This window comes from Psammomys obesus, unplaced genomic scaffold, assembly GCF_907164565.1.
Source record: "Psammomys obesus unplaced genomic scaffold, mPsaObe1.curated_primary_1811, whole genome shotgun sequence".
In the NCBI taxonomy this organism is placed as follows: Eukaryota; Metazoa; Chordata; class Mammalia; order Rodentia; family Muridae; genus Psammomys; species Psammomys obesus.
Window position 1 is genome coordinate 2,859,571 of NW_026588368.1, and position 12,315 is coordinate 2,871,885.

At 44.2% G+C, this 12,315-nt stretch overlaps 1 protein-coding gene across 1 annotated transcript; it reads left to right on the forward strand.

Annotated features, from left to right (window-relative positions):
- Positions 1-316: 316 nt before the first annotated feature.
- On the forward strand, positions 317-10,556 carry Znf239 (zinc finger protein 239). The gene is made up of 2 exons (XM_055604273.1): positions 317-375; positions 5,448-10,556. The coding sequence occupies exon 2, from the start codon at positions 6,509-6,511 to the stop codon at positions 7,118-7,120; it is 612 nt and encodes a 203-aa protein (XP_055460248.1). The 5' UTR covers positions 317-375; positions 5,448-6,508; the 3' UTR covers positions 7,121-10,556.
- The last annotated feature ends 1,759 nt before the right edge of the window (positions 10,557-12,315 follow it).

Below are 12,315 nucleotides of genomic sequence, written 5' to 3' on the forward strand. Positions count from 1 at the left end.
ATCTTCTAGTGATGAGATTACATGCAGAGATTACACCACACTTCTCGCTTAGAGTAGTAGTTTCAGAATATTTTTTAAGGTTGAAGACAATATTGTACTGGTTATTTCCCTCCCCGCATCATTTTAACAAGTGAAAAATACCTTGGGGAGTATTATGAAACTCGTATATATCTGCAAGGAACAGTATAAAGAAAGACTCGAACCACCCTTAGCCACAAGCTATGGGCTCAGAACAGTCCTGGTGACCCATCGTCGCCGGAAGTGGGCTCGGAAGTAGCGCTTCACCGCCCGCGGTCTGCTGGGACTTGTAGTTCGAGTCCTCGATGAAGCCCAGGAGTCCTGCGTTACCAGGTGTGGGTCCTACCTACGCAAGAGGTGAGCAGGGCTGGGCTGCCCCAGGGGCGGGCAGCGGTGTCCTGGTCCAGATGAGGGGTGCTGCCACTCTGAACCAGGCTCAGAGGCTGGGAACCCGCCCTCCCGCTGCAGCCCCACGTGCGAGCAGCCGCGTTACCCCAAGTCACGCCCCGGGACAAGGCCACCCTAGGAAGGCCAGGCCCCTACCGCACACCAAACTGCGGCTCTGAAGACACCCTCCGCTTGCTCGGCCAAGCTCTGGCCTGGGTGGGTCCGAGGACTAAGTTGTTGGCCTTCTCCGCTCCGTTAGAGTGACTTGGCCTTTTTCCAAAGATAGTGTTGGTGGACATCAGGAGACCCGCGGGGCTCCTGAGACAGACCCCTAAGAGATCCCCAGGGGTACTGAGGTTTGCCCTGCGCAGCACTGCCCCCAGCATCCTAGAAACCACTTAGATATCAGAGAATACGGTCAGGCGAAGGATATTAGGTAGCTGGAATACACGCAAGAGAAAAGATGCGCAGAACCTGGGAACGCCTACTCCAGGACGTCAGAACAGAAATAGGGAAATCGGAGGAGATGGGCACGTCTTAGAGAACTATCTTTGGAAGATTCTGCCCCTGCTGAGATTATGACCAAGGTCCAGGTGACGTGGAGGTTCTTTCACCAAAAATGCCTCATTTCTGAGCTAGACACATCTTTTCTTTCTTAGAACAAAATAGGACAGCATTAAGTACCTTCCTAGAGTCAGATCATGTATCCTGTATTTTTTTTTCTCTTTATTGACAAGCTTCATTGTAGGAGTGGGTATTTTTATATTTATTTATTTATTTATTTATTTATTTATTTATTTATTTATTTATTTATTTATTATGTATACAGTGTTCTGCAGGTATACCTGCAGGCCAGAAGACGGCACCAGATCTCATAGATGGTTGTGAGCCACCATGTGCTTGCTGGGAATTGAACTCAGGATCTTTGGAAGAACAGCCAGTGCTCTTAACCTCTGAGCCACCTCTCCAGCCCAGGAGTGGGTATTTTACACAAAAGGGAACAAGCGCATTGGGGCATTAAAATATTCTATGTTTAGGAAACGGGTTCAGCATCAGTGTCTGCTGAGTGGGAAGTCACACATTAGTTCTTACCACACTGCCTTGGCACCATGCGGATCACTCCTCAAACATCCAACCAAGCTCTGCTACTGGAAGACTCTACCGAGCATTTCTGCCCTGTTGCCTGGACAGCTTTCTCCTATCAGACATTTCACTCATGTGTTACCTCTTCATTGCTAAGACCAAACTACCTAAGGTTGTGAGTTTGGAAGGAGCAAAGATTTCTGCTTCCAGTTCAGTGGTTTCAGTCTATCATCGCTTGACCCGGTGTGGACCCATGAAACAGTTTTGTTCACCCCATGAGGGTGTGGGGTGGGAGGAGAGCTGGATTCCAATATAGGCAGGTTTCTCTATGTAGCCTTGGCTGTCCTGGACTCATTTTGTAGACCAGGCTGGCCTCGAACTCACAGAGATCTGCCTGCCTCAGCTTCACTGAGTTCTGGGAGCCCTGTGGAGTGCCACCATGCCAACTCCAATATCATCTTTAAGGGCATAACACTAGTGACCTAAATTCTTGCCACTAGGTTCTACCTCCTAAAGATTTCACCTCCTCCCAATAGTGTTAGAAGTTGGCAACCAAGTACAGGATCAAAACTGTAGATTGTTGTAGATCATTCAAAGTTTTTATATGCCCGGTCTGATACTAAGTGGGAAAACAAGAATATAAACTGAAGCTTTTGCTTCAGAGAATTTATCTTCTTGGTGAACAGATGAAGTATATACAAACAAATATGCATTTTAGGGTTAACCTTGACTGATCATTGAATTGAGAGATTCCTAGGAGGTAGTGAAGGACACTTCTTGACTCTATGAGGATGTTTGCAGAGAGTGTTGGATGAGATCATGAGGGCTCTAGCCTCATGAGTGTTTCCTTAGTGGATTAAAATTTGAGACTATTGGAAGGTGGTAGAACTGTGGAAGGCGGAGCCTGGCTAGAGGAAGTAGATCACTGGGTTGAAGCTGGTCCTTGGCAGTCTTATCTGGCCCTGACTCTTTCCTGTTCTGCCCTACTTTAAGCCTGCCATGAGTTAAACAGCATGCTTCCCACAATGCCCCACCATGATGGAGTGAAACCTACAACTAGGACTCAAAATCAATGTTTTCTCCTCAAGTAGTTTGTTCGGGTATTTTGGTTACAGCTACAAGAAAGCAACTGACAGGTTTGTGTTAACAGTGATCATTGTTAACTGGGAAAGTGAGGAACTTTATTTTTTTTTTAAGGTTGATTTATTTTAAATATGAGTGCTCTATCTGCATGTACACCTATATGCCAGAAAAGGGCATCATAGCTCAGTAAAATGGTTAAAAGCCACCAAGTGGTTGCTGGGAATTGAACTCAGGACCATTTGGAAGAGAGCAGATGGTGCTCTTAACCACTGAGCCATCTCTCCATCCCTGAGCATAAGGAATTTAATTAAACAGTAACTCAATGGTCACAAAGTTATGCCTAAAAAGGTACATCAAAATCATGTGGTGAGTTTCCCTTACTTTCTTGGGCTGGGGAGATGGTTCAGTTAGTAAAGCTAAACGCTTCGATAAAGCCCTTACTGTGTACATATGAGCATCTAAGTTTGAGCCCTCAGAGTAGTCCTAGTGCTGGAGAGGCCCAGGCAGACTCTCTTCGGATTGCTGGCCAACCAGTCCATCAGCAAGCTCCGATTTCAGTGAAAGGCCCTGTCTCAATCAGTCACCAAGGTAGAAGACACTGACTGAGGAAGACCCTGGTGGTCGACCTCTGACTTCTAGCCTCCACTCACATATGTGTACAGAAAAAGCAGCCTTTCATTTTTTTATACAACCACATGTAGAAGGTTTCTTTAAGCCGGGGGTGGTGATGCACACCCTTAATCCCAGTGTTTCGGAGGCAGAGGCTAGCGGATCTCTGAGTATGAGGCCAGCCTGGTCTACAGAGTGAGTTCCAGGACAGCCAGGGCTACACAGAGAAATCCTGGGCTATATAATAAGAGCCTGTCTTGAAAGAGAGGGAAGGACATCATTACTCCAGATTTAAGCTAGATTTCTCCTCCTCTTTTTGATTTCTTCTCCTTTTCCAAGACAGGGTTTCTCTGGGTAGCCCTGGCTGTCTTTGACTCTTGTTGTATACCAGGCTGGCCTCAAAATCACAGAGATCCTCCTGCCTCTGCCTCCCCCTTCTTAATGAGATGATGTCTTGATTTATTTCTCAGGCTACCCTCAAACTTGTGGACTAAAGTAACTTCCTGCCTCCACTTCCCAGGTAGCTGGAAATATAGGCACATGCCACCATGCCTGGTTCAGGCTGGATGTAAAGGGTTGGGGGGAGGTGGTTCTTAACAGCAGCAACAAAATCAGATTTTTTTGCTTGGCAAATACAGTCCTCCCACAGAAAGAGAAAATCTGTTTACATAGAGGATGGTGAGCTCACTCAGGGTACTGAGGATTGGAGAGTAACTGAGGACTCCACAAAGATTGATATCTCTAAGGCCCTGGTTCACTGTGTTTTCCTCCCTTCTCATCCTTCTGTTCCATATTGATTATTTATTCATCACTGATACAGTCATTGATTGCCGATATGGTAAAATTTGAGAGTCTTGGGGCCTGAAAGAAAGCTCAGTGATAAAAGGTGCTTGTCACCAAGTTTGATGACCAACACTCAATCTCAGGGACCTACATAATGGAAAGAAAGGACTAACACCCCCCCCTCAGGTTGTCCTCTGACCTACACACACATACGGTGGTAAGCATGTGCTCAACACACACGATAAATTTCTTTTAATTTAACGGTACTTAGCCAGTACTTTTCTATGTACCAGGGTTTGTCCTTGGTTTCTGCTGAAAGGCTAGCATCCCCACTTAACCTCCTCTTACTCCTCTGTGATTGTGGGAAAGTCATTTCATCATCATGGACCTCTGTTTCCTCATCTGTAAAATTAGGCGTTAACTATGATGCTTTTTACCTTCTCTTTTAGTTGTATCCTCTTATTACCTAAACTGAGTATTTGCCAGCTAGAGTCCAGGTTGGTGTGCTGGTTGCTGGGGTATTTAAAACTCAATGAGGGGTTGGAGAGATGGCTCAGAGGTTAAAAGCACTGGCTGTTCTCACAAAGGTCCTGAGTGCAACCACATGGAGGCTCATAACCATCTATGATGAGATCTGGTATCCTCTTCTGGTATCTTCTTCTTACATATGTAAGCAGAACACTGTATAAATAATAAATAAATAAATAAATCTTTAAAAAAACAACTCAGATGAGCATGACCCGTGCCCTTTAGGAATGTACAGGCAGTCATAACAAAGGTATGTCAGAGAAAGGGGGATGGCCTGGTGCATCCTAATGCTTCAGAAAGGGACTGGAGAATTGTTCTGAGGCTAGAAGTCCTAGGATGGATAGAAATAAATGAATGGGCAGAAGCAATGTAGAAAAAACTATGGTAGGCTGTGCCATGTTTAGATGACTCCAGGTAAGGTATCATGATTCTCGGCTTGTGAATTACTGTTTCCTACCCCTAAGTTGTTAGATACAGTAGGAAAGCCTCTGAAATGGAAGCGGAAGGTCACATGATGACCTCTCTGTAGCTCCAAACAGCCAGCTGTTTGCCCACTAGGTAACCTATTATCTATAAGATATAAATAGTATGTCTTTATAATGTTTATATATTATATCTTTTAATGAAAAAATATATATTATATACTATTATATATATTATCAGCTCTGCTTAAAAGCAGAGAAAAAAATGCCTGTCTTTTGAACCCAGATTTCTCTCTACTGATGGTAACCTGAAAGATATAAGCACAAACTAAGGTCTGAGTGCTAGACTATTTGACTAACATGCTGAGGTCATTGGTTCAATCCCTAGCACCACAAGAAAAAGAAAAGAAAGGAAAAGGAAAAAAAGAAAGAGAGGGAGAAAAAAGAAAGCTAAATTTTGAGTTACCAAGTGTTCAGGCCTTAGTTGCTCTTATTCTGGAATCCTTTGTTCTTATCACTAAATTCTGTTTCTAGGAGAGTCAAACAGAAATTCTGTGGCGAATCTTCAAGAAAAAGTCTCTCAAGGTCTGGAGAGATGAGTCACAGGCTAAGAGCACCCATGGCTCTTGCAAAGTCAGTTCCCAGCACCTACATGGTGGCTCACAAGCATCCATAACTCCAGTTCTAATGATCCAGTGGCCTCTTCTTATCTCCATCAGTACCAGGAGGGCATGTGGTACACAGACATACTTACAGGCAAAGCACTTATGCACATGAAATAAAAACATTTTTTAACAGAGAAAAGACTTCAGGATTTGCTGCAGTGGGCTTCCTAATTTTGGAAGAACTGGCTAGTCAGAACCTGGAAATTGAGTTTATACTGTGAATCTTCAAGAAGTGCACACAGATGTTGAAATAAAAAATGGGGAGAAGCATCTTGCCATACTTATAAAAACCACAAATTGTGGTGATGCTTTACTATTATTTCATAAACATTGAAAGTGAAAAAATATTTCTCTTTGAAATCCCAACCCAAATGGACAGACAGTATCCCTCTGAGAAGTTATATAAGGAGCCTCAGGGGGAGAAAAGGCCTCTTTATAACTCAAGAAAGAACTGAGAGAAAAGGAAGAAAGGACGGTCATCCCATAGACCAGTATTCAGAGAATCTTTAAGTTAAACTCAGTCTTGATGGAACAGAACTGGCTCCTCCATTGTTCCCTGCTGAGACAACTTGCCAAAATATCCAGTTCAAAGACTTTGTAGTTCCCTTTTACTGTACCGGTAAAGACGTTTGTAGATGGAAGTCCCCATTTGTCCCTTGCAGTCTTCAGAGAGACCACACAGAGGGCTCCTGTAACTGTGGCGACTCCGGTGGGATGCCCATCACCAACCCCATGGTCATCTCGTCAAGAAAACCCCCACTTCAGAGAAACCATACACGTGTGGTCACTGTGGTGAGGCCTTCATCCAGAACTCAGAACTGATGCTTCACCAGCGAGACCACCTAAAAGAAGCCTGCGGGCGGGAGCATTGTGGAAAGGGCTGCCCCCCCACACCGCAGCTCGGGTCTGTTTACCCATCAAGCGGTCCTCATGGATGAGAAACCTTACAAGTGTGACAAGTGTGGGAAAGGCTTCACCCGGAGCTCAAGTCTGCTTGTCCATCATGCAGTCCACACAGGTGAGAAGCCGTTTAAGTGTGACAGGTGCGGGAAGGGCTTCAGTCAGAGCTCAAAGCTCCACATCCACCGGAGGGTCCACACTGGAGAGAAGCCCTATGAGTGTGACGAGTGTGGCATGAGCTTCAGTCAGCGATCGAACCTGCACATCCACCAGCGTGTGCACACGGGGGAGAGGCCCTACAAATGCGGGGACTGTGGGAAGGGCTTCAGGCAGAGCTCCAACCTCCACATCCACCGCTGCACCCACACGGGGGAGAAGCCCTACCAGTGCTGTGAGTGCGGGAAGGGCTTCAGCCAGAGCTCGGACCTCCGCATCCACCTCCGCGTGCACACTGGGGAGAAGCCCTACCACTGCGGCAAGTGCGGGAAGGGCTTCAGCCAGAGCTCCAAGCTCCTCATCCACCAGAGGGTGCACACTGGGGAGAAGCCCTACGAGTGCAGCAAGTGCGGGAAGGGCTTCAGCCAGAGCTCCAACCTCCACATCCACCAGCGGGTCCACAGAAAGGGCTCTTCATTCGTATGAGCCCGCTCGGAGCTCAGAACTTCCATTGTTTTCCGTGGCTGAGTGTGCTCTCAGTGGTAGACTGCTTGCCTAGCATGTATAAGGCCCTAAGTTTGCAGCTTAATGCTTTGTTTTTATAGGAGTGTGTGTGTTCATGCAGAGGGCTGCATGTGCTGTGTGGGTGTGTGCATGTAGGTGGGCACGTGTGTGGAGGTCAGAGGTCTCTCCTGTGCAGATGCTTATCACTTTTTTGTTTGAGACTGGGACCCTGTCACTCGTGGTATGGAATGTCACCCAGTAAACTGGGCCAGAGTTCCATGGATCTACCTGTCTCCACTTCCCAGCTCACCGTGGCTAGGATTACAAGTGTGTGCCATCACACTCAACTTTTATGTGGGTTCTGTCTCAAGTTTTCAAGACAAGAGCTTTACTGACTGAACTGTCTCCCCAGGCCCTGGCTTAATACTTTCAACCCTTACCTTTGTATTCCTCAAAGGAAAGAAATAGGGTTATTCAGATACAGTCCCTCACAGACAAAAATCAGTCCTTCATTTAAAGTACCTGAGTACCCATCACATTTTATGTTATACAATGAATGGATTATTCTGTCTCCTCAGATGAGTAGAGTGTACAGTGCAATTCTGCTGGTGTTGACAGAAGTGTATTCCACAGTTTTAACTGCAAGAACTTTGTATTTTTCCAAGCACAGCATGCTACTCTTTGTTTATAGTCTCTGAGAAATTGGAATTCATGTTTCCTCTCAAATTATATGCCATATTTTTCATGCTCCTTTTAAGTCTCAAATAGCCCTCTTTAAACTATGATCACAGTGTGTCCATTGAGGGTAGGGTGGGGAGCTGAAGGTATAATGGGCATGGAGATCTGTTGTGTTTAGTACAAAAATGTACATCAGTTTATGGTCACACTACAGGAAATGCTTCCCATATACTACTGTGATGGAAAGTTCACTCAGTCCCTCCTCCAAAGCAGCTATTCAGGACTGTAAATAATTAGTTTTTACAGAGTGAAGTTCGTTTGATGGGGCTACTTCCATAGTAAAAGCAATCTCAGGAGAAATCCCAAAGCAACATAACATAGCCATAGTAGCTGGGAGAGGAAAGCTGGATTGGGGGCTGCTGAAACAAGTGATCCAGCAGCAGATCTGAGGCAGAATTGGAGAAAGCTAGTACATGGGGAGCATGTGGCAGCCAATCAGAGGCGTCAGAAACCTCATTGAGACTTGATAAATTAAAATTGACTAGTGGAGAAAGTACTAAAGAATGTGCCTTATTAAACAGGTCTAATTTCCAGGATAGTATTAAACATTAGATGTTTATTTAAGAAACCACAGTAATGAGAATAAGAGGAAGATCATCAGTGAATGAGATCTCAGCAAAAAACATACAGGCTAGGAAGATGGGTGCATGGGCACTGTGTCAGTACAGAAGCAGGCATAATTTATGCCATTCATACAAGGGGATAAGGAAAAAAAAAATCTGTTTTGGTTTCAGGCCAAAAGGTACTTAATAAAATGAAGGACAGAATGAAGCAAGATGGAAAGCCTTGACACTTATGACCTAGGATATATGGAACATTCTCTTCATCCCACGTATAGACACACTATTCTCATCAGCTGCTATACACAGCCAGAACTTACCCTCCAGGAGACGTTCTGAGGCTCAACTCTCCAGTATGGCTTTGGGAATCCAACAGTGGAACAGCTTTCTATCTTTCGATTTATAGACCAGGCTATCCTCGAACTCAGAGATCCACCTGCCTCTGGCTCCCTGAGTGCTGGGATTACACACACACACACACACACACACACACACACCAGCTTATAATTTTGTTTTTCGGTTGTTTTGTTTTGTTTTTCTGAGAAACTGTTTCTTTGTGTATCCCTGGTTGTCATGGATTCACTTTGTAGACCAGGCTGGCCTGAACTCACAGAGATCTGCCAGCCTCTGCCTCCCAGTGCTGAGATTACAGGCATGCGCCAGGACACCCAGCTGTTTTAAGTTGTTGGGGTTTTTTTTATTTTTATTTTATGTGCATTAGTGAGAAGGTATCAAATCCTTTGGAACTGGCTGTACAGACAGTTGTGAGCTGCCATGTGGGTGCTGGGAATTGAACCTGGGTCCTTTGGAAGAGCAGACAGTGCTCTTAACCACTGAGCCATCTCCAGCCCTAGTTTTGTATTTTTCAAACACAGAGTAAATAAGTCTGTAACTTTAAAAACTCTACATAAAGAGGGCTGAGAATGCAGCTCAGTGGAGTACTTGCCTAGCACTACTTGTGAGGCACGCCTGTATTCCTACACCCAGGGAGGAAGAGGCAGAAGTTCAAAGTCATCCTTGGCAATACCCAAAACTTAGAGCCAGGCTGGGATACAGAAGACACTGTTTCAAAAATGATGGTAATAGATCACAAAAAAGGAATCTGGGTCCCAGATAATTTTCCTGGTATGTTTTTTATAAGAAATTAAGGAATAAGTGGTGAGATGGCACAGCAGGTAAAGGTGCTTGCCACCAAACCTGAAGACCTGAGTTTGATCTCCAGAACCTGAGGGAACCCTCTCCACAAGGCACAAGGTTTCCTCTGAGAACACATACACACACACACACACACACACACACACACACACACACACACGGGGTCGGGGGGAGAGAAAGAGTGAGAGGAGAGGGAGAGAGAGCAAAGGGGGGTGGTTGGAGAGGTGGCTCAGAGATTAAGAGCACTGGCTGCTTGTCCAGAGGTCCTGAGTTCAATTCCCAGCAACCACATGGTAGCTCACGACTATCTATAATGAAATCTGGTGCCCTCTTCTGGCATGCAGGTATACATGCAGGAAGAATGCTGCACACATAATAAATAAATAAATCTTAAAAAAAAAAAAAAGGAAAAGAAATTGAACCGGGTGTGATGGCACATACCTTTAATCCCAGCACTTAGTTCAGGGCTACACAAAGAAACCCTGTCTCGAAAACAAAAAGGAAAAGAAAAACGAACAGAACAAAAAAGCCAAAATCCATCAGGGAACTTAAGGGTTTTCAATCCCCAAAAGGAGTCCCTCTCCCAACTATTTGTCATCCTCATAATCCACATAATTTGCCCATCCCAACGTGTCTCTTACTATTTCCACTGTTCTCTCCTGCTTCCCTAGCCCTGGCCATGTCCAGTCTCCTTTCTCTCAGCTGTGCACACGTCCAGATATCTCTGGATATTTTCTCTCTCTTGCCCACAATAAAAACCTTATCCCTAATGGAGTGGTCATGTTGATAGTTTCTTTACTTAACCTCCTCGAATTTACATAACAACATCCTATCTCAAAAAATACACACCTTTGATTCCAGCACTCAGGAAGCAGAGGCAGGCAGATCTCTCTGAGTTCAAGGCCAGCCTGGTCTACAAAGCAAAGCTAGTACAGCCAAGGCTCTATTACACAGAAAACAAAAACCAAAAAAAACAACAACAAAACCTAGGGGCTGGTGAAATGGCTTAGTAGTTAAGACCCTAGTTCTGGCAGAGAACTCAGATTCCGTTCCCAGTACCCACATGGTGACTCCAGTTCCAGAAGAATGGCAAAACACTCATACACATAAAATAAATAAATTAAAAAAAATAAAAATCTAAGATAATCTGCACATAAGATATCAGAACTAATAAATGGTAAGGTCCCCAGATACAAGGTCAATATACAACAACTACGAACATTTCTACATGCTGGTAATACTCAAATACAAATAATTTTTGTATGTCAAAACAAGAAAAATCACCATAGAAGGTAATCAAAATTTCTGAGGAAAATTAAATTAGAATAAGTGCAGTACATGGTGGCACATGCCTTTGATCCCGGGATTCGGGAGGCAGAGGAAGGAGGATGTCTCTGAGTTCAAGGCAGCCCTGTCTACGTAGTGTGCTCCCGAATAGCCAAAATTAAAAATTAAAAAAAAAAAAGACTAATTGAGAAAAATGCTTTGTTCATAAATGGTGAAGTTAATATTAATGTGACCACTATTCTAAGTCAATCTAAAGCTATACTAAATTCCATCACTTTTAAGGGTAAAGATAAGGACAGAATTGACAATTACAAAGTTTACAACAAAACAAGATTAAGTCATCAAGGCAATCTTTTTTTTATTTTTTCCGAGACAGGTTTTCTCTGAGTAGCCTTGGCTATCCTGAATTCACTCTGTAGACCAGACTTACCTTGAACTCAGAGATATCCTTGCCTTTGCCTCCCCAAGTGCTGGGATAGCATGTGCCACTGAGCCCAGCAGTCAAGGCTATCTTAAAGAATAAAGGCAAAGAACTAATACCTACAGAAATGCACATTTGTTTGTTTTGAGACAGGATTTCATTGTATAGTCCTGGAACTCACTATGTACATCAGGCTGGTCTCAATCTCAGAGATCTTCTGCACCAGCCTTCAGAGTGCTGGGATTAAAGGCCTGTGCTTATAAGTACTCTTTTTTTTTCTTTCTTTCTTTTTTAAAATGTATCCACAGCTTCAGACTTTATTTATTTATTATGTATACAATGTGTGTTTGCATGTACACCTGCAAGCCAGAAGAGGGCACCAGATTTCATTTTAGATGATTGTGAGCCACCATGTGGTTGCTGGGAATTGAACTCATGACCTTCGGAAGAGCAGCCAGCGCTCTTAAGCTCTGAGCCAACATTTCCAGCCCATATATGTACTCTTTTAATGGTTAAGAGTATGTGGGATGGGCACAGGGCTAGCTAGACACTTGCAATACAACTGAGAATAAAGAAGATACACACAAGTGTTAGCAGAACCCCCCAGCAATTCTAGTGGGAAGGTGTTAATCCCAAAGATGGGATGAGAAAGGCCACTTACTCAAATTATCTTGGCTAAATTAATTAAAGCAAATGTTTTTATTTGTGTACACGGATGCATCCCCCCAAGGTAGTATTTGAGAGGTCAGCATTGGATATGAGGAACAAAGTTTTTATAGCTCATGGGTAAGGGATTTCTTTTTTTTTTTAATTTATGTTTTTTATATTAATTACAGTTTATTCACTTTGTATCCCAACTGTAGCCCCCTTCCTCATTCTCTCCCAATACCACCCTCCTCTCTCATCTCCCATTCCCCTCTCCAACTCCACTGATACGGGAGGTCCTCCTCCCCTTCCATCTGATCCTAGCTTATCAGGTCTTATCAGGACTGGCCACAATGTCCTCCTCTATGGCC